Genomic DNA, 26,307 nt, shown 5'->3' with positions numbered 1-26,307 from the left:
GACACAAGGATTTGGTCAGGATGACCACAAGTACAGCAAAAGCCTGTTCAGGGTGAAAGAGAATGAATGCCCTCAATTCTTTAAATAATACAGCACCAATGAAAGTCTGCAGTTCTGGTCAGAGCCAGTTCCTCATGTGCAGTAAAACTCTTAGTGAGGAAAAAATGCATTCGTTTTCAGAAGGTTCCAGTCTCATTGTTTTTACTCCTCTGCTGCTGTTTGTAAAAGCCCAGAGAAAGAGAACAAAAATCTGGCTCAGTGAAATGGAGAAAACATCACACCTGATATCACATTCATCCCATGAGTTAAAGGAACTTTTCCCACCAGAATTACTGTTTTCATTCTCAGTGGAGGTTCCTTCCTAACCAGGTAATTTCAGGTAAATCTTGCTTTCTTAGCCTCCCTCTGACATTGGAAGGTGCACTATTAATTTTTCCATAGCTGTAACTAGGGAGTTTCCAAGTCATTCCCCTGCAGAAATGGAAACCTACCAATACAACTCTTTAGGAAACTGCCTATAACAATGCTCATGAAAAGGAAAAGACACTTGCGTGGTACCATATGGAAATTAACAACACATTCATCAGACAAGCTGAAAACCTTCTTTCTAAAATCCTCTGACCTTCAAAGACAGACACTACAAACAAGCAGCAACAAGAAAATAGTAAAACACAGGTCTGACAAGTGAGGTGTTTTAGCAGCACAGGAGATAGAGATGCTGACTGATGCTGACCTGGTTTCCTGGCCTTTATTATCCATTTACATGTGACGGGGAAAACAGATTAATAATGACATGTAAGAGACAGACAGGGGACCAAAAACATCTTCACTCATAACTTAAGAAATATCCTTTCATTAGAAATTTCTTGGTGAATGAAACTGAAAAGAGAAAAAGCTGAATGAGGCACTACAGTTGAACATTAAACCTTATTTTCCAGTAGCACATAGTTAAATGCTTTATTCCATGTTTGTACAAGGATCTAAAGATATAAACCTGTCACCAAGTATTAGAAACATTATTTCTCAAAAAACCTTAATGATGTAGGGGGTGTCCAATTTCTTGAGCACTTCCATAAGGGAATATGCCTTTAAGAACAGCTCATCAGTTACTTCTCTCTTTAAATCTTTGTATGACTTGAACACAATTTGATTTGAAAAACCTTAAATTGCCAAAAGTGTCTGTAACAACTAGCTTGCTATTTTAAGAGAAAGTGGTCTCAGGGTTAGAAATGTCTGTATTCAAAACATATTTTTTAAATATTCATTCAGTTCCTTTGTTTAACTTGAACTTCTGAAGTTCTTCTTCATCAGACAGAGACTTTGGATTTGGTTTTGGATAACAGTACATGGCTCCACTTCCCCACCAAAGATACACAGATAATACTGACTAATTAAAAAGTGTATAATGAGAAACCACACCATGATTTATCAGCTTCACTGGGATCACAGTCCACAACAGGTAACTCAAGGAGTGGCAGAACTGTACCAGACAGTCATAACGAGTGCTAGGAAATGCCCCTTTGTGTGACCCCATACCAATAAACAATGTGCCATCTGACATGTAATATAAACAAAGCTTCTAAAATACTCCAGAAATATTCTTCCTTGTAACTTACACTTCCCAGCAGAAAAACAAAGCCCTCTCCAATAATAACAACTTTTAGAAATCATGCTCCTCAGTACACATCACTTACACACCAAGTAGAAGTCCTAAAGTCTTACAGTTTAATCCAAAGGCCACTGTGGCCAATCCAAACATCCCCCACTTTAATTAGGATTGCATCCAGCTCCTGCACTGCAGTTGTGTGTGGCTGCAGCTCAGCACCAGCTCCTAAGGATCCTGTGGGCATTTCCCACCACAGACAGCTCTGACATGATGAAATGAGTGTTTGCCAAATCACCTCCCAGTGCACATCTACCTGCCCTGATTGCTTTTTGGCTCCCACCCTGCCCACTGCAGAGCACTCCACTCCCAGCAGCATTTCAGGGTATGCAGTATTTTGCAGCATCAAGATCTACAAGCCCTGGCTGTTGATTTCCCAGGATCTTAAATTCATTTTTAATGTGCGTGACACCTACAGTTTCATTTCCACTTGGGACTGCCAGAAAGCAAAGTCTGAAATGAGCGACATCCTCAGCAAGCTGATTTTCTAAACACATACCCCAAATAAAAACAAACAAAATGCAAACACTACAATTCAAATAAACTAATAAAACTATTTTCTCATAATCTTAGGAGCCTTTTGTCTGCAGGACAAATTAATTGCCTTAATATTTTCAGTTTACATTTTTGTAATTCAAAACATGTTGCTTTTGTTTGGCAAGCTTTACACATGCAATTCAGCAAGCCATCAGTCACATCCAGGCTGGGGCTTCCTGGAGGGTGGCTGTTCCTGCTTGCATTACTTAAATTCCCTTGCACTGACCTGAACATCACACAAAATTATACTAAAGCCATTTTACAGATGTAAAATTATAAGGAGAACCAGCCAAAATTCACAAAGGTCTTTTTGTATCTACTCAGAGATATTCAAATGGTTGTAGCAGAGCTTTTTAAACACCCAAGCAAATATTTTATTTTTTATTTAAATATTTTTATTTTATGTACTCAATATGGGACCCTGGCCATATTAAGTACAGCTAAAATGGACTAATTTGAGAAAACTGCTGCTAGCACACATTGAAGACTTTCTGTTTACCCATCAGCAGTCACTGCTAAAGTCTCAACGGAGCAAATTCAGTTTAACGTGCGTTCGTTTGACAGTTTAGAACAAAACCTCTACGGTTTCTCAAAATCAAATCAGACAAAAAAAAAGATAATAAAATTTCACTTCCAGTTTCTGTTTTGCACTCCAAACCCACAGCAGAGCTGCTGCTATGCTGCCAGTGACCCCAGCCCGTGGCAGTGGCTCTGCAGGCAGGGGAGGCTAACGCGGTATCGGTGTCACAGTTTACTATCACCACGATGACTACATGTGTAAGAAGCACATTCTTCCCATCACTGCACTTACTCCATAAGGAAACCAGAAAGGGCACCAGGCCAAAGTCTGGTAGTTAAGCAGACACACTATCAGGTTTCCCACATTCAAAAAATCTTGCTGCCAGGGAAGCATGAAAACTGCTTCCTCCAGGCTGGGGAGCTGACAGAAAATTAAGCAAAACCTGGGCAAGGCCAATACTCTGCTGATCTGCATAGGGCTTTTAAGATTTTTATCTAACTGAAGACCAGCTTTCAAAACACAGGAGTTTCCTCTTATCACCCAACAGCTCTTTCATTTTCAGCTTCAGTTCTTTTATCATAGCTCCCTGACAGAGCTTTATCTCAAATCATCCCTTTGTGAAAGCCATAAGATCTCCTGAGCAGTTTTTATCTATCTGCAAACACACACATGAAGGCTGTGCCCACTGCAGCCTTTCTCCCAGCACCTTGGCTGAACTGTTTTCAGTGACAAGCTCTGAGTAGCACTGATAGAAAGAAAACCTCCCACAGCCTACAAATACCTCCTGCTCTGGCAAACTCACTCCCAGCTCCTCCAGGGCAGAGAACAGCTTCAGGTTCTTCCTGACACGACAAAGAAGGGAACCCAGTTTGTTATATCCAGTGATTTCTGGTGTGGGGTATATGGTGGAGAGCTCAATGTTTAAGGGTGAGGGTGTTACAACAATTCAGCAGCACAAGACCAGAGTGAGTCAGAAATTGGTTTTCTGAACCCATGCCAGCGAGCTCAGCAGGTCAGCCCTGATGGAAAGGTCACTCTATACAAAAACCAGGAGCAGCCCTTGTGCAAGGAGCCAACAGACAGAGCTGGGAGACTCTGCCATGGAGCTCAGACCAGGTCCAGGCTTGGGGGAAACAGCCCTGCCCAGAGCACAAGCAAGGGGAGCTCAGGGTGACTGCTCAGTCCTGGCCTGGTGTTCCACACAGAGAGCAAAACATCCCTGAACACCCACAAACACAACCTCTCACAGGAGGCATCAGTCATCTGTACACCAAAGCTCTGTTAAGCAATGAAAGAGTTACAAGACAAGGGCTGAAATCTTTATTTAATGGCATTTCTCTGCAGAAGAACTCATTTACTTGATGCCCCTGGTATTCACTGCTGCCTAACAACTTGGTAATTGCATGTCCCACTGCTACCAGAGCGCATGAATGTGCTGGTAAACAACCAGCTCAAGTGAGAGAATTCAATATGAAAACTGAAGTTAATGTTATGCACATGGCTTCATGTTTTGGCTACTTCTGAAAGGTAAATTTTCTGCTCTCTGGCCCCAGGGCAGGATCCATTAGTTACCCATTTCATGTTTATATAGAATCCAGACAGAAAGACACACACTGGCTGAAAGACCAGAGGGAAACAAAACTGATTAATGAAAATAAAGTAATCCTACCAGCCTTGATAACAGGCAATATGCTACTCCCTAGTTTAAAAAGGAGCTTTCTTTTACTCTACAGAAAAGTACTCCCTGAGTGGGCAAATATGTACATACAACTGCAGTGGGGATCCCAAAAACCTGAACTGAGGCCAACACAGAGCACACTGAAAACTCCCACTGCCCTCTGTAAGGCAGCACTGCCTGAAATGCCTCCAGACTCGGGCATCCCACCTGCTTTGGTCACTGTCGGTGCCAAGGGTGATCAACTACACCAGAACACCCAGATCACACATTTCAAGGGCCCACTGCAAAGCCTGATAAGCCAAAGGAAAGCTTCATATCAATTTCGTGGAAGTTGGTCTAAAGAAGGGTTGGACAACAGATACAGTTTAATTAAACTTATCTGAACTTGGCCAGTCAAAAAAATTCAACCAGCAGGCCTCAAACCCACTGATATTCTGCAAAGAATTTGTGTCACATACCATTGGGTCTCCCTTGGTCCAGCAAATAAACTGTTGTTAGAAATAACACCACCTTGACAATACTTTTCTCCCCACCTAAGCTGCAGTGCCATCAGAATGCCCAATGACAAGAGGTGGGTTGCCCACCCAGTGACAGGAGTCCAGCTTCAGTGGAGTGCTTCAAGACAAAGGAGACCAGTGCTGGCATAAGGAAAGACAAAAGACAGTCCTTTATCCCAAAACTTAGTCCTGATGCTGGTTTTGGGGCTACCAGGTTTGTCCTATCAATAATTTCTCCACGACATCTAGGCAGAAGTATTTGCAGAAAAGCACCATGGAATATTTCCTTTGGTTGCTACCAAATAAATCCCGCTCCAGCGTGGTTGTGCATCCTGACCCAACAAAAGGAATCCCAGAGAAGAATCCCAGTGCTGGAGAACATCCCTGGTGTTTTAACAGGCACCAGGGCCCAAGGAAAGCAGTTGCTTCAGCTGCACGGATGTCACACAAGCCTCTGTTTAAATACTGCAAAGTGGTAATCTCCTGCTTTTGCTACTTTGAAACTGAGGAGGCAAAGGAAAATATTTGAATGTGCAGTCCTGAGGTCAGAGCTGAAGTTTGATTTGGGTTGGTTTGGATTAAGGAGAAATGTCCAAGAACAACTCACTGATTTACTTTATTTCAGGACTTGGCACACAGCTTGGACCAAGCTCAAAACCCAATGACACCGTGCCAGAAAATGCTACGGAAAGAGCAGAGATAGGAGACATCTGGACTGTGTTAGAAACTTAGAGCCATAAAGTCCTTTAAAAATATTCACTGCTCATGTTGGGACTACTCTTGTTTTTGTTTCAAACAATTCAAATGTTAAAACTGTGTTTCAAATTAAAAGGGAAAAAAAAACCCCAAACAACACCAACAAAAACCCAAAACCTCCCCTCCCCCACGAAGAGCAAAATAAGCCAATTACAAAAGTAAAAACAAGATTATTTTAATGACCTCAGAAGAAAAATGAACACTCCTGCAGTGAAAGCAGTAATTCCCAATAGCAGTGCATCAATGCTCCTACAGTGAAAGTGATAATTTTCAATATTATTGCATCACTGCAAACTTCTCACGCAAGTAGGACAGCAAATGTGTCCTATAAAAACACAGCCTCTCTGATTATTTAATATTTCTGCTTTGACACTATTTTAGCCTATCCAAGGCACACTGAAAACAGTGGCATTACCCAAAAACCTTCTTGTGGTCTGGGTTCTGGGATGTAACTGGAAAAAATATTTTTCAATGGTCATTTAATTGTTTCCATCTTAATTCCACGTATTTGGCAGCAGTCATGCTGATCACTTCATAGTTCCTTAAATGCAATGTAATCAGTTGTGCACTCCCTTTCCAGGAAGGCCCTTACAAAAATGAATGGAAGGAGATGCATTTGGGAAAAGAAACAGCTATTGTCAATGTTTGGTAGTAGGAGAAATACAGCACAAATCATTCACAGAGCTTTATCAGAAAGCCAAGTGGTTTTATAAATGGATTTGTCTCAAAAATTCCAATTGATGCTGCCTAATTGATTAAGCCTTGAAATAAATCTCTGAGTGGGAGCAGACAGGGCACCCCAGCCCTTTGCCTGGTGGGCTGGAGGAGCACAGGAGTCCCCACACTGCAGCCCTGGCCCCAGGTAAATAATCAACTATTTTGCTTTTATTCAACACTTTCCTCACCTGCAGCTGTCCCCAAGTGGAGCTGCCTGACAGCAGTGCCAGTGAGGTGCTGGGGTCCACAGCACATGACGTGCACTCTCTGCAGAGTCCCTTTTTCCCTTTTCCCTCTCTGAGAATGACTTTTGACAGACCAAGGTCTTTAACAACCCTGAGACCTTTGAAGAACTCACAAAACACGGGTCAGGCTGACAGAAAAGGAATTTCTCTGCACAGAAATGGCATTTCCCAAAGCTTGCAGCATGTGAAGAATCCATTTTAGCTTAAAAAAATAATTCTCCTTAAAAGGCAAGGCAATTCTAGCCTAACCTGTCTTCCAATGCAAGTTCAAGCAGGACAGTTATGAGCAAATAACAAGCAAAACCAGAATACCAAGAGAACAGTGTGCACAGCTGAATTCAGGACTACGACCAAAGCTGAGGCTCGAGTATTACTCAAGCAGGTTTGAGTGGCAGGTCCTTAAATTATTCTCCAATAGTGAAAACTTCTGGTAAGGGTGGATTTCATCTAAAAACATAGTACCTACCACTTGTCAGGGATACATTTTAATTTTTTTTTTTTTAAATCAGCCAGCACTTCATTTATTCCATATTCTTGATTATTTTTACCAATTAATAGGACATGGTATCCCATTCTTCCAAGTACATGCCTTGGCAGAGCAAGGACTATTCTGCATTCAGCACCGTGCATCATTTCCGGCAGCCCAGCTCCAGGAATAGAAAACCAAGGGAAGCAAGACAGGCAGATAAACAAATCACTGGGATACCTGAAAACCCTGGAGATACTGTAGCCATTGTCATTTACACCCAAGCTCCTCTGAGGCATTCTGACAGTGCCAAATGTAGATGAAAGTAAAGAATTAATGGGCTTCTTGGAAGCGAAAAGAATTCACAGAATTGTGCTTGTAAGCAAAGCAAACAATCCAGAGACTAAATCCTGCAAAGGATATTTCTGCCCACACTGAAAACTGCCCCATTCAACACAACACACTCTGTTTGATGACTGCACCCCCTTTGTTCAGTGCTCAATGACACACCTCACTGAAGACTATCAGTTGTGTCATCTGCAAATTCTTTGGTATTTCATGGCTCTGATGTTGCTCCTATCATTTGTCATTTGCACCAACTTCTAAACTCCCACCAAACCCATACCACAGCATTTCACATGCAGGACAGGAGACAGGATTGGCAGCTCTCATTCAAAACATTTTTATTTCAAAAGACAAAGTACAGGAGCACAGAAAGAACAGGAGGACAGAAAGAACAGAAACAAATACCTGCTAAAGATTGTACTTCAGAGTAACATCTCTGCTACCAATTAACCCCAGCTGCGATGGTCATGCAACAACACCAAGGCAGGAAAGCCCTTCCAACCCAATGGAGTTGGGCCAAATACAAAATCATCTTCCCCCATCATCCAACAACAAACAAACCCTTTTTGCTGCAGATAATATTCCTCTCCTTCTTCCCCGTAATAACTCATAAAGCCAAATCAAGGAGGACAGATGCAGGCCTGAGCTATAAAATCCAGATTTCATTTCCTATCACTCCCCTCCCCCAGGAGCTCAGGGGTGTTTAGATTCTGGGCTGTGGTTTAAGTCCATCTGTGTTCCTCAAGTATAAACATCTTCATTGAAACCAGACTCATCCTGCACAGCCATTCATTTAGTGAGCTCATCTCTGAGAGACACGGGCTGGCACATTTCTATGACAACCCAAAAAAAAAAAAAATAAAACAAAAAACCCCCAAAACACCACCAGCTTGGCACAAATTAAACATCTTTTTAAAATCCTATTGTTCCTGAGGCTGCTTTCTTTTCCTCTAGCACCTATAGCTATCTTGGACATAATGCCCAGAACATCCACCCTCCCCTAAACTGGGCCTCTTTCCATAGGGAAACAGAAGCATTTTGTAAGATTTCCATGTGAGGAGGAATGCTCAAAGAATAAAAGAATCAAAGCAAAGGAAGTACTGTCCTATCAGTTCTCAACTGAGCTAGACATACATATACATTCTAAAGACACAGTTCAAAGCAGAACCTAAAAGCCTGTAAAAATGTTTCCCCTCCAAAAAATCACCTCTTTAATAATGAGTCCAAGTAGCTTGTTTTGTTTAAATCTCCAGCTCTGGGTTAACTCTTGATAAGAAAAATTAGAAGTACCATTTTCTCTCCTAGAAGAACAAGCTTCACCATTTGAAAAATATGCTCTTTTCCCTTGCTGGACCTCAATATGGCTTTTTGCTTTAAGCCATCCTAGACACGGGCTTCAGCTCAAGCTGCTGATACACTTTCTTAAAGCAAAACGTATTTAGAAGTCCACACACTAAACTAACTCAGTGTCAGAAGAATAAAGCAGCACTTTCTCTGATACATGCTGCCATGCAGAATTCATATTGTCTTTATGGTTGTTATTGCATCCCCTCAAATCTCTCACTGGCAGCTTACACAATTCATTAATTGTAAGTAGTCAGGATTGTTTTTACTAGTATGGCACAGATGCCAAATCACTCTCAGTGATTCCCAACAAGAGAGAAAGATGCTATGAGTAAAAACAATGGAATGGGCTCCCAGGATCTAGACATGCCAAGCCACAAATATAATGCCAAAAAAATAATTCCTTTTTTTTTCCTCTCCTTCACTCCACCTTAATTTTTTGAGATTCAGTCTCAGGCTGGACTTTGTTGAGATAGGGAACCTTCTGTGGCTTCTGCTAAGACCCCACCTGTTTGCAACACCTAGAGCTATGTGATCACAGAAATAATAAATTAGAGGAATAAAGAGACTGATTTTTCTTTTTTGGGGTCATAGAAACCTCAAGTGCAACTTTGTCTACTATGGTCAGTCCTTCCTCCTGGCATCCTTCAAGGTTTCCCAGTCACAGCTAGACTGTACTCATCAACTCAATGATTTTCATCTCTGCAGTGTTTTGACTTGATCTTTTACTCACAAGTCATCTTGTTTAATTTGCTTCAGACATTTTTCCACACGCAATTCAGAGCAGAGATACACTGCCAGGCAAAGTACTGAAATGTTCCCAAAGGCACAGATGAATGAAAACTCAGTGATTAGTGGATATAAAAGGTACCTGGCACAGAAGAAGAGCACAGCTATCAGGTTATGGCTGTTCATGGCAGGTGTGAGCTCGAGTCATGCAATGAAACCTCTGTGAGCTCCTGGTGGCATTAGATGGCAGAGAGACAGAAAATGTCTAAGTCCAGCCCTAAGGTCTCACTGATACTACCAAAACCCTAGATAGCAGTGGCACATAAAGCCACAAAAATGGGCATTTCCTTCCACTGACCAGCTCTGCTTGGCCAACGATCAAACCAAAAGATGTAAGATACAACCTTAAGATTTAAAAATTCAACAAAGATGCAGTACTCTTGATTTTGGCTAATTTCTAGTCAAAAGAAAAGTGCATCCTTTCTTTTCAACAAGCAGCTACGTAAGTGGCAAACTGTATTTTTCTGTGCAATGTTTGCCATGCCATAAAACCAATAAAAACTCAGTCTGAAGCACAGCCTAAGAGGTCACATGATAAATTATGGTAAATACAACAGGACCCACTCTGTGCTAGCTCTCACCTAAGCCTGCAGTGGGCAAAAGAGTCAGAAAAACAGGCACTTGGGCAAAACCAGAATCACAGTACAGCTGATTCTGTGTGATATCTATCACACACAGCAAGACTGATTTCCATAAGTGTAGCACATTCTCTTCTCCAGTTTAAATCTGCAGATGGTGGGCTGCAGTGTTTATGTTCTGCTGCCTACACGTGGCATCAGATGTACCCACTGGGAACACATCACTGTCTGCAGGAGACGAGCACCCATCCATTCCAGAACAGACCACACAAAATCATTGTATTTCCAGGTCTCTGCAGGGCTATCCTATGATACACCCTCTCTCTATTAAATAGAAATATGTCCTCCTGCTGCTGTGGCCAATGCAATGGCTGCAGATGGTGATCAGCTACAAGCAGGAACCACCCATCCTCCTGCTGCACTGCACTGAAGAGCCCAGCAGCTCCCTCCTCATCTCCACTGCTCACATTTCTGGGCACTCAGAAAGGAACGTTTTTACACAGCTGACTTTGTCCCCACAGCTGATAGGTAATAGGGCAAGAGAAAATTCGAGCTACACAGCAACAGGGCAAATATGATGGGCAACAGAAACAAACTCCTTCTACAAAGGTCAAGATTTACTGACAACCAGAGAGATCCTGGGTTTTTTCCTACACAGATGAGACTTTCAGTTCCCTGATGAGGAAATGAAGTGATGTGACATTGAGCAGCTCATGAATCTCTTCAATTAATGCATTCTGCACAACGGAGACTTCCAGGGAATTATCTGCAGCCACAGCAGTGCCTCATTCCCATCGCTGCGTCCCTGGGAATGAGTCACTGCAATTCCCACATTCTTGCTGCAGGCAGAGAGCTCAGGACTATTCCCTGCCTTCCTCAGGCAAATGGCTGGACTCAAACGCCGAAACCACTTGCACAGAACTTTAATTAAGGTTACCAGATTTTCTGAAACTATGGGGGGATATTTACCACCAGCTCCCCTCTCCTCATGCTGATTAGGGCTCATGCTACAGGAGGTAACATTTCCACCCATCACCTTCAGGGAGCAACTGAATAATGTGCCAAACAGCCATGCAGAGCAGGGTAGAGAGGAAAAACAGAGTTCTGAGATAGGTGGAATGCCTTACTGCTCCCCATGATATGATGGGTCAGGAAAATCAGCTTCATCTGCAACTCTTCACTGGCTCTCCCAAGCCACCAAACTCTTTACAGCAATACCATGCCAATGTAAAAGATATTTTACCAATATTAAACTAGCTTGGAGAATACAGGGACACGACTGTGGCTGGTTTTACACATTTAGGAATACTGCAATTTTAATTAAAAATTAAAAAAATCCCCAGAAGAGACACAAAATCTGTGTTACAAGTGTTTTCAAAATTGAGAAAGCCTTTGCTGAATACAGCTAGTGGTCTGTGTTTCATGTGATTTGCAAACTAGAAACACTGGAATTTTAGGCCAGGAGGGTGTCATTGACTAATGGGGGTTCTCCCTTCCCTCTAGAGTGTAGGTTTATAGAAGAGTAAAATCATGTTCTCCAGGCAAGTTTATATGTAATATTTTATCTCCAGCCAGCTGCAGTCAGACATCTGCTTGTTTTTATTTCACTACAGAGAGATTCACACCCCCCCTTATCTCCAAAGGCAGCCAAGATTATATCCAATTGTAAAGAGAAACCTCCAGCAATTATCAAGACTAAAATTTAAGCAGTCAAGTAACACAGAGGCCACAGAGGCACCTAAGCCCCACCTAAGGCTGCTGAAGTCCTATTTAATGAACAGTCCACTGACTTTAAGGCAGAGATATCACCTTTGTATCCCGTGGTTTACACACAGATCTGCCCAAATACATTGAGGTATTTCTTTGTTTTGAGAATCCCTCACACATTCCACATGGGATCACACAGACAGTGCTCATGTGGTCAAATAAAGTTTGTGAACCCATGCCTTTACAGCTTTTCCATATTAATCTGCACTCTGGGCATATATCCAATTAAAGCCTCATGTATAGATCACTAGGTTACTAACTGGCTTGCATACTGGGGGGAAGGGAAATAAGCTCATGACTGCACAATTTAACAGTGCCTCTGCTTTCACTTTTACATGCACTAGTCTTTTTTAATCTATTCTTCCCATAAATAAAGAGTAATGACGCTTGCAGAAGAGCAGCTCGGGTCCCTGCATGCTGGAACACACAGTAGCTGATGCAGAATGCATTCACATTAATCCTAACTCCAGTGCAAAGCAGACAAGGTCTTTTCACAAACAGGCTACAAAAACAGGAAGCCAAGGGGGGAAACTTCACAGTGTTTGGAAACAGCAGAGCATTGTTTGCACACGTTTTTCTTACAATTCCAAAATAACAAAACGGGTAACGTGAAATCTGAGCACAGCAAGAGCCTTAGATCAGACACAAAGGTCTCAAGACAGAAGCACTCTGAAGATCTCCAGGTACAGACTGTACAGCAAGAAGATGCACAGGCTAAGTTTGTTCTCTTATTCCTGCTAAGAAAATCTAACAAGCAGAGACACAACCTCCCGAAGGGTTGACGTTAAACCCAGATAATGCCACACAGCACTGCATCTTTATCTCAATTAAAGAGGGCATGATAAATGAAGAGGCATTAGGAAACACACAAGCCACCAAACGTAAACATTCCCTCCATTTTTCAGCTGAGCTCACAAGGGAAGGTACAAAGGCTCAGGCCTCACACACTGTGGGCTGGCACTGCCCGTGTGAAGAAGCTGCCCTGGGCACAACATCCCTTGGAGATGAGCCAAAAATGCTCCAGTCACAGGCACGCTGCAGCCACCAACCCAGAGAGACCCCTTTCCAGCTGGAGCACACACATCCATCCAACCCCTACCCTGAAGCTGCTTTAATTCTTTCCTTCCATCACATCCTTCCTTTCCTCCCCTCCTTCAAACCCACTCAGGCTATGCTAGAGTACCATGAGCAATACACAGATAGTGCAGATAATTAGTGCTGCCTCAATCCCAACCCATCCCAGGTTTAAAACTGACCAATCCACACTCCAGCCCACAGGCACAGGGCATCAGGGAGCTGCTCCTGGTTTTGGGTAAGCACCACCAAGGGCTGGGTGGTTTCCCATGGAGCAGCCTGATCCACAACCAACTCCCACAACAGATGATATGATTTCACCATATTTAAAGTAAATTAGTCAACACAAGTCACCAGGGACATTTGAAATCACTTACAATAAATCAGGAGATTAATATCAAGGGAGGCAGAGACACCAAAAGAAGCATATGCTGGTTTAGTCAAGAAGCCACTAGAAACATCTCCCAGTGTCAACAAATTTTTCACTATAAACATCACAGAAAGAAGACATTGCAGTCTTCAGGGCAAATGCTGGGCTGCAAAGGCAAAGTGGTTACCTGGAAGGGGTATGTCAATATTTAATACCAAAGTGCATGTCTGGTCCTGCACATTTCATTTAATTTCAAGCTTTTCCAGCCTTATTTCCTGTTTCATTCACAGCAATCACAAAAGATTAATTACCCAACCTTAGGAAATGTGTTTCCATTCAGACAAGACATGTTGACCGTGTCTCTGCTTTCACCTTCAGTAACAAAGTTGTGTGCCAACACAAGTTTTATGCTTGCTTCAATGTCCAAATTATTTGATTGCAAAGCAGACAGGATTTTCAGTGCCAAGACTCCACTCCAACATTTTGCTCCTCTGGGAGAGGATGAGCCTGTTCCATGGCTCTGGATGTCAGGCTAATTTTTAGTTAAAAATTTAAAATCTTTCCTCAAAAGTCAGCATTGAAGAAAGAAAAGCAAAAACACCAAAACAAACAAGAAAGAAAAAACTTAGAGGAACTGAAAGAAACACAAGGAACAGAAATAAAAACTAAAATAATGCTGCATAATTTGCACTTGAATACTATCTTTCATCAATGCTCTTCCCTTCCATATAGGGGCTGCATTTTCATACCAAACATGATAGGGAATACTCCTTCAAGCCCTCATTACACAGCTGGGGAGGCTATTCCTTTAGTATGGAATATCTGAAGAATTATTTGTGTTCCTGCACTGAAAGAATAAGCTGAAGCTCCTTTTCAAATTCAATAATTGTGCTACTATAACCTATTTACTAAAGGCAGAAGTTTACAGCAATTGCATAGATTTTCTTCTGGTTTAAACGATGACTGAATGACATCTGTGACATGACGTTGTTTTCTCTTCCTCCAGACACCCAAATAAACCTCTCTGTTCCACGTTCCTGTGGATAAGGAACACAACTGCTCCATGGAAAATGACTGATCTTCCACAAGGAATCAACAGGTACCCAAACTACAGGCATGCATTTCACTGCTGAGCAGCAAGACAGGGACACAGACAGACCTCATTCCACACAGTCCATGGAAGGAGATGCAAATCTCTGCTGAGAAAGTAAATGCTGTTCTTCAGGAACCACTGGGCCTTTCACAGTTCTGTTTCCCTCCTCCCACCCTTTTCTCAGAGCCAGGTTACTGAGCAAAGTGCTCAGATGACAGAACACCAGAGCCATCCCCAGAGCCTTTGGAGGCAGGCAGGCTCGCGCTCCCATCAGTGACACCCAGAAACCTCTCAATGTGCAAGCACCCCTGGGAGCTGCCAGCAGCAAACACCACTCACATCCCCAGCCACAACAACTGCAGGGCCACCAGGAAAAAACAGCTGAAGAACTGCATCATCTCACACAGATCCTTGATTTAAGGGTCCACCTGAAGTTCTACTTTCAGTTTCCTGCCTTCTTACAGCTCACGCTGTACCAGAGAGAAACAAGGTGTTTTAAGATGCCTCTGCAGTCATAATCTTCTCAAGGGATTCCTAAATTAATGAGCTCAACATCAAGAAGTCTGTATAGTAAATCCAAGGTTTGAGAAGGGAGAGAGAACTGTCAATCTTTCCACAAAGAGGAATCACAGCATCCTGCTTTTCTTTAACAATTTTGCAAGCTCATTCTCATCCTGAACATTTCAGTGCAGTCAAGGTTTCCCTGACTTACTCTTTATTTCCGAATTCAGTCTTAACAGCCTCTGAAGCAAGAGCAAAGTGGTAGGCTGTCAGAAGTGACTATTAGGAGAACACACAAAGCACACATGCTGCAGAAAGCAGAGACTTGAACTGATTGGCACCTGGCTCCCTGGCAGGTATTTTCTGTGCAGGAAGATTGAAGGGTAGCGAGAAGAGCACGACGCTCTGGGCCACGCTCTGCTGTCACTCACTCTCCCACGCTTCCACTCATTTTTAATGACATTTACAACCATTAACAAAATTAATAGCCATCAAAATCAGGAGGGAAGATGCAGCCTAGCAGACAAAGCAAAGGAAAATCATTTCTGCTCCAGCTCCCACCAGTGATTTATCAGGAGTATTAGGGCAAGGCACTGCTGGTGCTTGGTGTCCAACCTTAGGGGCCTCCCGGGTGAACCACAGATCCATACACCAACTAAGAAACTGCAAAGTAAACATGAACTAACAGTGGCAAACATGTCAGATCTACATTTATTTCTTTGTTTTCCCCACATACAAAAACACTGACCATAAAGCACTTGGAGATGGTTGAAACCCAGAGATTACCAGAATGAAGATACACTGTCATCCAAAGACCATTTTCTCCCTGTTTCAAAGGCCAAAAATAATCCTCCTTCTTTTTTGTTCACAGGTCAAACACACATTCATATTTATGGAAAAAACCAACACACCCTTCGTATTTTGATTAAAAAGTTAGAATCTGCTTGGCAAGCTTCAAAAGCTCTTTTTTTTAAAGCAGTCTCTACTGGTAATAATGCCCATCCCTAGAAATGGATAACAAAGTCATTCAGTTTTATTCCAGACAGCAAAACCAGACTGCTCACAATACTCACTAGTTTTATTACAGTAGCAAACAAGAAACTCTGGTGGTACAACAGATTTCCACTACAGCAGGAACAGCATGGTAAGAGGCACCTGCCAATCCCAAACACTTATATTCAAATAGCCAAAACAAATAGCCAAAACACTGGGAAGAAACAAAAACAAAAGCAATATCACAGCTTCACCATTGATAAATACCTGCTCAGTATTGTTTGAAATGTACTGCAGGGAACACATCATGGGGAATCTTTAGATTTTTGGGGGAAAAAAGGTGTTCTTTAAAAAATTGTCAGAAATCTCTCACTGCAAATGCAATTACCTAATGTTGCTCAGCTGATGTTAATTGTCCCTACATAAATCAAAAATGAGGCCACTTTTTTGTTTTCACAATTCTTGCCTTACCTTTGGGTTTACATCATCAGAAATCTCATCCATAAAATATGCATGGACATTCACACACTTCAAAAGATGTAGAACTTATTTCTAAGAAAAAAATACTATCTCTGATTCTGATCTGCTGATACAGTTTTTCTTTAGGCCTAAGAAAGACATTATGTAAAATATAAATGTAAAATAATTGTATTTGGGAATACAATGTTGTATTCTGAACAAAGCTCTCTGATTTAGCTTTATCTCAGCTTTCTTCTAAGGCAACACTTACTGTACCACATGTGGCATCTTTAAAAACAAAACCTTACAAAACCTAAATCCATTTCTGTGTGCTAATAAGGTCTGAGCTTTAAATTTTTCAAAAGGAGAAAAATATTTCATTTTATTTAGCCTTTCTTTAAGCACTAGAAATCCAAGAAAGAAAAGTTCTTTAGTGACAGTGCCAAGCATTCGACATTCCTATTCTTAATATCAAGAAATTAGTGATCTGGAGTTTAAGAATCATTAGATAACCATTTTTCAGTCATCTTTTCTGAAGTCCTGGTAATTACTCTTTTAATCAATGAAAGCAATGATTCCTTTAACATTTTTCTTCCATTGAGAAAATCATGCAATCCTTCAGACACAGGAATAAAACTTTAGGGAAGCTGCAGCATATTTTGAATATTACAAGAACTCTTACCCCTGAAACAAGCTGATATTCTGAGCAGACATGGGAGAGCCTTGCTCCACTTTAAACCTCTCACTTTGCCACGGCCTCAGAAGTGAAAATGGCCACAGGTGCAAATATCCAGCAAGGTAACAGCAGAGGCAGCAGCACCATCTTCCTACCCCTTCCAGGAATTGGGAGCAGCTGCTCCTGCAGAGGATCCACCCTCCTGCAAACTCCAGCCACAACCACAGACCACAGCAGCACTTCAGCAAATTCTGAGTCCAAATGGGGGAAAAGAGAGCTACTTGCAGCAGGCAGCATTTTTTCCTTAATAAACTCTATTGTCTGAGGAAGGGAGACAGGACAGAGCTGGCACAGAGCAGCAGTGATGGCTGGAGGATTCTGAGTGAGGTTTTTTTTCCCCATAGATGAATGTCACAAACTCACTCTCCACCAGGACAGCGTTGGCATAAAATGGGTGACAGAGCAACAGCTTCTCCACCATTCTAACCAGGAATAAGAGGGAATTTTCCAGCAACCCTCTGGCTCATGGCAGAGCCATTCCAGCCACTGCAGGTCACTCAGCACCTTGAGATCTGCCAAGCAGAGGGAGAAAACGGGGCTCTGAGAGCTGGACAAGGCTGAGAGGAGAGTCAGCCATGCCCCCAGCCAGCAGCCAAGAGTGAGCTGCACCGTGATCCCTCCCTGAACCTTCCTGGCTCTCTGAACAGCACATCCTGCCATTCACAGCACAGGCAATGAATGGTAATCCCTCTCCTCAAATTACCCTCCTGATTTCAGCAGAGCGAGACCAAGAATGTACGTGACTGAGTGTACTTCCAGTTCAGATTTAAGTAATTGCAACTTGACGAGTTTCTTAAGCTCAGTTAGTAATGGCACACATCTAGCAGAAGCACTCAAATCCAGAAAAAACATACGCCTTTTTATTAAGTTTCTCAAAAAAGGAAAAATACTTAATGTTATTTAAAAGCTTACTAAAAACTCAGATTAAAGCAGAAGAACACAGCCTTCACCATACCCTCGTGGCCTGGACACCACAGTCTGTGCCTGGCAGGTTACCTGCTTGTATTTCCCATTCTATTGGCCCTGTCCCATCAGTCATGGGACAGCCCAAGGGGCAAAGTCAACAAATCACTTTAAGTACTGGAAATGGCAGCACTGGTAACACCACAAATCCTGGAACACGAGTCCCCCTCTCCCAAAACCTAGAGAGTATTGTTAAATGCTCCTGATTTTTAAGCCTATGAAGTAAAGGCCTTTTAACTTAGCATCTGGTTCTGACTGCGTGTTTTCCTCCACAACCACAAGAGCTAAAACTTCATTCACCACTGACGTGATCAGTTATAATGTATGCTTTTCAATTGTCTTTTCCCTTTCCTGGTGTTGTCCCTGCATTCTTACATATTGTGCAAAACAGGAAAATTTTACGCAATGATTTAATAATACATTTTTTTTGGCACAGATTCCAGCCTGCCATGTTTCCCGCTCTCCTCTTCCTCAGCGGTCTGGCGGGCTGTGCACTGAAACACATCACCTGCCTGATCCAGTGAAAAGGCACACAACAAACCTGCAAAAGGTTCAAACAGAGAGAGTGCTCCCCAGCCAGCTCACAGAGATTTTTCTCAACCTGACCCTGCAAACTGTTAAGCATTTACCAAGGATGGATTGACAGGGTATGGCACAGATGGAGAAATGAACGGCACAGGCCAGGGCTGACTCAGCCAGCGCTGCTGCCAATGACACTGCATCGGCAGACGGTGCAAAAAAAGTTATTTTATTGAGTGCACATACATGCACAAGCTCTCTGAATGGATTATACATGCTGAAGTATCAATCATCCTCCAACACCTGGCTGTTTGTGGAATCAAGCACTATGTTATCTGTGAACACACAGAACCAAACTGATGCAACTAGCACTGCTCAAAACACCAATAGACAAGCCACAATCTACCCATGCAAGCCACAATCTAATTACTTCTAAAGACTCCAAAAGGCTTGAACTATTTGAGGTAGGTCTCTTTTCTCATAAATCCTATATGAGGAGATGACTAAAACCCTATTAGGTTAGCCATACTTATTAACATAGAAGGAAATTGTATCATGTTAAAATCATCTGTTACCTAGGAACTTCAAAAGTACCAACAAATTATATGCAATAAATTGAACAGTTCCCCAACAATCACTCTTTTCTATGTACTAAATCTAACAGCTTTTTCCTCCAAAAAGGCCCCTCAGTGCACACAGTTCTGTGAATGATTTTTGGGGAGACCTTCAGCCTCTGTTCTCCCAGAGCAGCTAACAAAGCAAACCCAACCCAGCACACTGGAACATCGATGCAGATGGGACTCAGCCTTTTACCTCTGAAAAACCAAACATTCTTGTTGAGCTTCACAGAATCATGAAGTGGTTTGGGTTGGAAGGGACCTTTAGGAATCCTTTAAGGATTCCATGCCCTGCCACGGGCAGGGACACCTTCCACGAGTCCAGGTTGTTCCAAGCCCTGTCCAAGCTGGCCTTGCACACTGCCAGGGACCCAGGGGCAGCCCAGCCTCTCTGGGCAGCACATCCCTTCCTAGAAGGACTTCACCCCACCTTGGAGGATCCAGCACACTCTTCCCATCACTACTATAACCACAGTTATGATGTTCCACCACAAAAAAATACATAAAGTATTATTCAGAGCTCCAGAAAGGCCCAGCCCTGTGAGGGATGTGAGCTCCTGCAGGCCCTGCTTTGCTGCAGGATCAGGTCCCAGTGAGGAGCAGAGGCAATTTAGAGCCTCTCCCATGGGGACTATTACCACCACCTAGCTACTAGCACCACATCTTTACTCCCCAGCCAAAAGGAAAAATGAGGCACAAGTATTTCTGAGTGTCCTTTTTATTTATGTTCCTGAACATGTAAAATTTACTGGCTGGCTGCTAACACTAATAGCCCTGAGAGCTCTCACTCTGTCAATGAATATAGCTTCTGTTTTCATATTTTATATATGCTCTGTGACACATAAACACATACCTTAACACTACTGACTTATAAATATGCTTTTTAACCACTGCAGGAACTATATATGCAAAGGTATGTTTGATAGGCATTAAACAACTTTAAAGAAATATCATTTTAGGTTTTCATATGTCAAACTGCTAACTAATACAGCAATAAAATAAGTTTGTCACAGCAAAGCAATATTCCATTAAATCACCAGGTCTTCAGAAAAATTTGGGGTTTGTTAATGCAGGCACATGCCTGCCTTCACTTGTGAAAGAGAATCTCAATTTCATCAGTACAGATAACATGGAGCAATTTGTTCTCAATTTGCAGAGAATTCTAAATTGTCATGGCTTTTATGCAAATTATGGCACTCAGTGCTCTTTCTGATGCACTTGAGCCAAATACCTGGGAGACAGCAGCAACCCAGAACAAGCAAATATATGTACACACAAAACCTATAGGTACCACTTCTCATGAAATGAAAGCCAGCACCTGTAACAGTAAACCATAAAAAATATTCAATATAAATGTTAATTTATCCTTCCATTATTATAACAAATTAAAAAATCTAAAATTTCTTTGTTATTTATACATATTATTTATACATGTAATGATGGCAGATACACGAATCTAGTTTGAAGTCACATATGCAGAGCCTCATCAATAGTGCAGGACTTGAAGACAGCACTTGGTTTACTAAATTGTTTATTATTATTATAAATTCATATTAATTCTACTTGCAATCTGGATAATACCACAATACTCCTTTTTCAGGAAAGCTTTAAAAAATTTTTCTTGTGAGATTGTTTTGAAACTTTTGAGCTCTGCATAATACTTCCCACTTGAGCTAATTGTTTTTAAAGGGAAATTTAATTTTTAAAAGTGTGTTTTTCTAACTAATGGGAATCTGTGCTAAAGTAAACAATGAGTCCAGCTTGATAGGAATTTTTGCTCTATCTTTACCAAAATAAGGAAGGAAAGACATGTAATAGCATGCTGAAACAAATGCAGTAGCAGAATTGTTGAATTTTAAAAAACAATTAGAAGACAATTTTCTACTCCACTTCTCCTCTTTGAAACAGATCATTCTGCCCTGCCTCATTTAATATTAACTGGGTATGTTCTTGTCTCTAGAAGAAAACACAAATGCAGTTCCCTAATCCACTTACATTCTTGTTTCAAATGCATTTACAATTAGCCAGCCTGTCAATAAACCATTATCCTCACACATCATGTCTGTACAGCAAAATGTTTAAAAGAAACTCAAGTCTGTCCAGGATTGCCACCAGCTTTGAACAAAACATTTACATTACACCCAACCCACCTGCCAGGGCAACACCGAGAAATGTGAAATGGGCATGAAAAGACAAAGCTTCCACCTCCTTGAGGGATATTAATGAGTAACTTCAAGGTTTCAATAAAGCCTTATCTTCCCAGATGGGAATTAGAGAGGTCATCCCTAGGCAGAGACAATGAATCACTTATTTATTCTTTCCTTGTCTGCTGCACATACATATGTATCACAAGTCCTGCCAGCAGCCCAGGACTTTAAAACTCACTGCCCTCAACATCTACAACCCACCTGTGCAAGGGAAAGAATGAAAGGGACACGAAAGAGACAGAACAGCCACGACACCTATGTCTGAACTACTGAAAATCAAACTGCACGTTTCTCCCGAAGAAAGGGTTACTCCTAACCCCACCCTGCCCCTCCCAAAAAAGAAAAGAAGTAAGAAATATTACATTTCACTTTGTTTCTGTATTTGTTTTTACTATCACTGCCCCACTGCCCCTCAAGCTGTGCAAGGACAGGTCTCACTGGTGAAAAAAAAAAAATTAGTAAGGGTGCTACATTTGAGTTTGGTAGGTGTTTATAAAATAAACATTATTCCTCCCATGGGGGAGAAAGTCAAATTCATCCCCAGGCAAGCTGCTGTCTGACAAACAAAGTTTTTAAGTGTCAAAATTTCCTACTGGGACTTTAGCATTTACAGTAACAAAACATAACAGAAAAAAAGCTACAGATCTGTATTCACTTTCTCCAAAAAATCTTTAACCAGAATGAAACCCTGGACATGATGCGAGTGAAACTGTAATGGTGACACTGTGCTATATTTAAGCAATTCTTTGAGAAATGAAAACATGGCACAAACAATGGAAACACACACAAATCAGATGAAGTCCTAACACCTACAGTTATGGGACTGCCCACAATTAATACCTTTCTGCATTTGTTAACTGGGTGTATATGCCAATTCAGAATACACTAATTTTATTATTATTATTTTATTAACATTATTTTAATTGTAACAGTCACTTGTCATCATGTCAAAAAATGCACTTTATAGAGAACATCATTTTTTTCCAGACACTTTTGCTAAAGTAAGATGGCCTAACAGTTGCTCCATTGCATTCTTACATAGCACTTTTGCTACCAAAAACTATCTTGTCAGCACAAAAATTGTAGCTGCCTAAATAAACAACAAAACTGGTTATCTCTCAAAAAAAAGTAGGTTGAGTCTCATTATTCAGACTTATATATGTGGGCACATACCATGTCTACTCATGGAATAAACTATAGATGAATAATCCATACACAAACTAATGCTAACTTCTATATTGCAGCCCAGGGATTGACAAGTAAGAGCTTGTGGGGAGAAGAATTTAATTCTAATGTATGTCTCAAGTGACAATAAAAAGGACATAAAGTGCCTAGAATCAACAAATAACTTATCCTCTGGTCTCAGGGACATAATTTGCCAGATCTGGATTTAGCTGTCATTACAACTTTTGCTTTCAAATGCAAAACAAAGTGATGTTATTTTCCTGTTCAATTTTATTCGTGTTATATAGAATGCAGTAAAACTCGTCATGCCAGAGGATTTGCAAAGGGATGATGTGAAGGTTAATTACTGGCTGCTCATAAAGCATCCTGCCTGTCGAAAGCCCCATGTGTAAAAATGACCTTGTTATCAAAGCTGTTGAGTGCTCCCAACGGCCACTCTCAATGGGCAGAATGGATATTTTTCTGCAGCTCTTGAAAACCAAATTAGTTGCATTCAAATATCTACCTCCAGTTTGAGGAGGTTTTGGCATTGTGCCTGTACCCCACTTCTGTAGGGGGTGGGTGTTAAACTACCAGAGATTTTGCTTAAATCACGCATTTCCAGCTTGAAATGAAAAAGATTAAAATGTAGGTGTATCACAGAACCAAGGTCTGAAAGATGCCTACTAAACCTACCCACAGTCAGGCAACAAGTGAATGCAGATCTTATCCTTGTGCCCTAATTACCCCCTGGAAACCAAAGACACTACTTGAAACAATAAAGCACAGGTATTTCTGTGATCAACCCTATTTGTAGGGTGAGTTAGCACTGGGAAAAAATGATAAGGCACAAGACCAAGCACGAAGAGCACTGCTCAACAAAATGGAGCCTGCAATGCTACGCACAATGCTTTGCTATCTTCTTGCTATTTAGACACATAAAATAATTAGGAATGAGAACACCTCAACATTAATTAAAGCACAGCCCCACAGGACTTCAGAAATCTTTTCAGAGATGGTTTCGCTGGTGACAGCTTTGCCAGCGAGCAGAGTTTGACGTGTCCTGTAAAAACACAACTTCATGCCTGGTACTGCCACATTGCAGAGAACAACATCTGAAGCGTGATCATGCCTCTCTCTACCCCTATCCTCCTCCTCGGCTTGGAAATAATCAGCTATGGATACTGCCAGGAAAATGCCTCATCCCCACTAATATTCAACTCCCCCTCCACAATGATGGTATCTCAACAAAATGAAGAACTGCAAAAACTCCTCGTGCTTGTGTCTCTCAGGAGCTTTCTCCAACAGCGCTCGACCAAATCTCGCTTCTCCCTTTAAGCAGTAGTTCTATCAAAGAAAGAAAATATTCCCTTTGAAACATCCTCGAGAGCCCAGTGGAAACAGCAAGCAGAGATGTCATTGTGGCACAAAGGAGCTCTGTGAGAACAGGCAGCTGGCCTACCTGAAGGTTAAAGTAGCTCCCACTGAAAACCTGCTCTGAATACTTCAGAGCAGAGCATGATGCAGAAGAGACATTTACACATGCTATGTCTGTGTACCAAAGTGTGAAAAAACCCAACCTCCGAGCACAGCACAGGCTGGATGAAATCCATTGAAATTCACCATTAACAGAAATCTACACAAAAGCCAATCCACTCTCTCGTATCAGTGTCCTATAGGAAGGCCAGAATGAAGCCATTGAGAAAAATGAGACATTTACATATAAATCAAAAAAAGACAGAATCCAAGTGCCGACTGATTAAAGATCAGTGTAAAATATATTTTGTTAATCGCTTATTAGATAAAATCTGTGTAATCACTCTATATACTCCACAAATATTCAAATAACATTGGCCATTAAATTTAAAGTCCGATATGAAAATATAAATCATATTTTTCAAGACTGCATCCGTCTATAGTACATCTTCTGTAACGCTGATATCACCACCTCGCATTTTTTTCTCTTGCATCATTTTCCAGCAGGAAGAAAAACCCTGAAGAAATCTCCATATTTTCCAATCACACTGCCTGTATCCGGGCAGGTTATGTGACCGCCAAAGCAGAGTCCCCAGAGCAGGCCTGAACCACAGCAAAGTCCGCGCACAACCCGAGCCTCGGCTCTCGAATTTAAAGCATCCTCCACCTCCCTCACCTCCAACTTGGCCAAGGTGCCAGCAGGTATCTGCCGACTTTGGTTTCGGATACAAAGGGCTCGGAATGGTGACTGTATGTCGGGATCGTGTTGAGAGGGAAGGATTTTTTTTTTTTTTTAATAAATGAGCAAAAATTCAACAACAATAATAACAGCAATAGTAGCCTTGCTCTGAAAATAATAACAAAAAAAAACCCAACACCGAAACTGCAAAAATAAACATCCACAGGCTTACGAACAAGGAGAAAAAAAAATCCTTTCAGGATTTTCGCCGGCATTCCGGAACCCAGTGGGGCCGATCCCCCCCTCGCCCACCGGCGGTTCCAGCCCGGCCCGGCCGCCCGGGGACTGAGGGCTCGGGCATCCCCCGGGCCCCGCGGATGCCCCGCGGCGGGGCCGCCGGAGCCGGGCGGGCTCTTACCGTGGCCGAGGCGACGCTGTTGTCCGCCAGGGTCAAGTGGTGCGGCTCCCACCGCCGCAGGAACTTGGAGGTGAGGATCTTGCTGAGAAACGTCCGGGGGTGCCGGATGACACACACCTGGATGTCCCCCTCCTGCAGCAGCTTGTACCTCATGCCGTTGCAGTGGAGCAGGGCTCTCCGGCACGGCGCGGCACCCATTTTATTCCCCTCGGGAGCGGACATCTCGCCCAGCAGCGGCTTGCTCTCCTCGGGCTGCCTGCGGTCGCTGCCCCCGCCGGAGCCGCCGGTGCGATCCATGGCAGCCCCGCGGGCCGGGTCGGGGGTGGCGCTCGGCCGCCCGCGGGGAACGGTCTCTACGGCGGGTAGAGACGGGTACGACCAAAGAAAATAAAATTCAAAAAGAACTATAACAAAAAAAAAAAAAAATCCAACCCCACGCGGTAGATGGAAAAAAAAATGCACGCTGAAGAAAAAAAATAAAAACAAAACAACAAAATCTGTCGGGGAAGATGGGGGTAGGGACTGAGCCGCACCGAGGCGAGAAGGGGGAAAGGGAAGCGATAAAATCCTTATTCAAACTTCCCAATCCGCCCCCGGCGGGTCACAGCGCCGCGTCCATGCTGCCGGGCGGGCGCCGGCCGAGCGGAGGGTCGGCTCCCGCGGGGGCGGCGGACAAAAGCCGGCGGTGGTGGCGGCGGTGGCGGCGCGGGGGGCTCCTGACGGCGGCGGCGGCGATGGGGGCTGCGGGGCGTCCGGCAGCGGCTCCTTCCTTCCCCCCGGGGCGTGTGCGCGGGAGCGTGCGGCGGCGCGCGTGCATGTATGTATGTATGTATGTATGTGTGTGCGGGTGCGCGCCCGTGGGAGCGGGTGTGAGTGTGTGTGAGCGTGCCTGCCTCTGTGTGTGCGTGTCTGTGTGTGCGGGTCCCCACGCGCGCCGCCGCCGCCGCCGCCGCGGCAGGAGGAGGAGGAGGAGGAGGAGGCGGCGGGAGCGGCGGGCGCTGCCGACACAGCCCCTCTGCCGGAGCGGCTCCGCGCGCCGCGATTGGCCCCGCCGCCGTCACGTGCCGCCCTGCCTGACGTCAATGGCCGCGGAGCCGCTCCGGGCAGCGGCGGCCGCGGGAGGTGCGCGGGAAGCG

General features: G+C 43.0%; 1 protein-coding gene across 1 annotated transcript in view; it reads right to left on the bottom strand.

Moving 5' to 3' along the window:
* Window positions 1–25,844, bottom strand: part of CMIP (c-Maf inducing protein) — a 131,273-nt gene extending 105,429 nt beyond the window's left edge. The window contains exon 1 of the mRNA XM_058034309.1: window positions 25,172–25,844. Coding sequence (XP_057890292.1) covers window positions 25,172–25,468 — 297 coding nt within the window. The 5' untranslated portion in view covers window positions 25,469–25,844. The remainder of the gene's footprint in view (window positions 1–25,171) is intronic.
* Window positions 25,845–26,307: the final 463 nt, after the last annotated feature.

Source organism: Melospiza georgiana, chromosome 14 (genome assembly GCF_028018845.1).
Source record: "Melospiza georgiana isolate bMelGeo1 chromosome 14, bMelGeo1.pri, whole genome shotgun sequence".
Classification (NCBI taxonomy): domain Eukaryota; kingdom Metazoa; phylum Chordata; class Aves; order Passeriformes; family Passerellidae; genus Melospiza; species Melospiza georgiana.
This window is presented reverse-complemented; position numbering and strand designations above follow the sequence as displayed.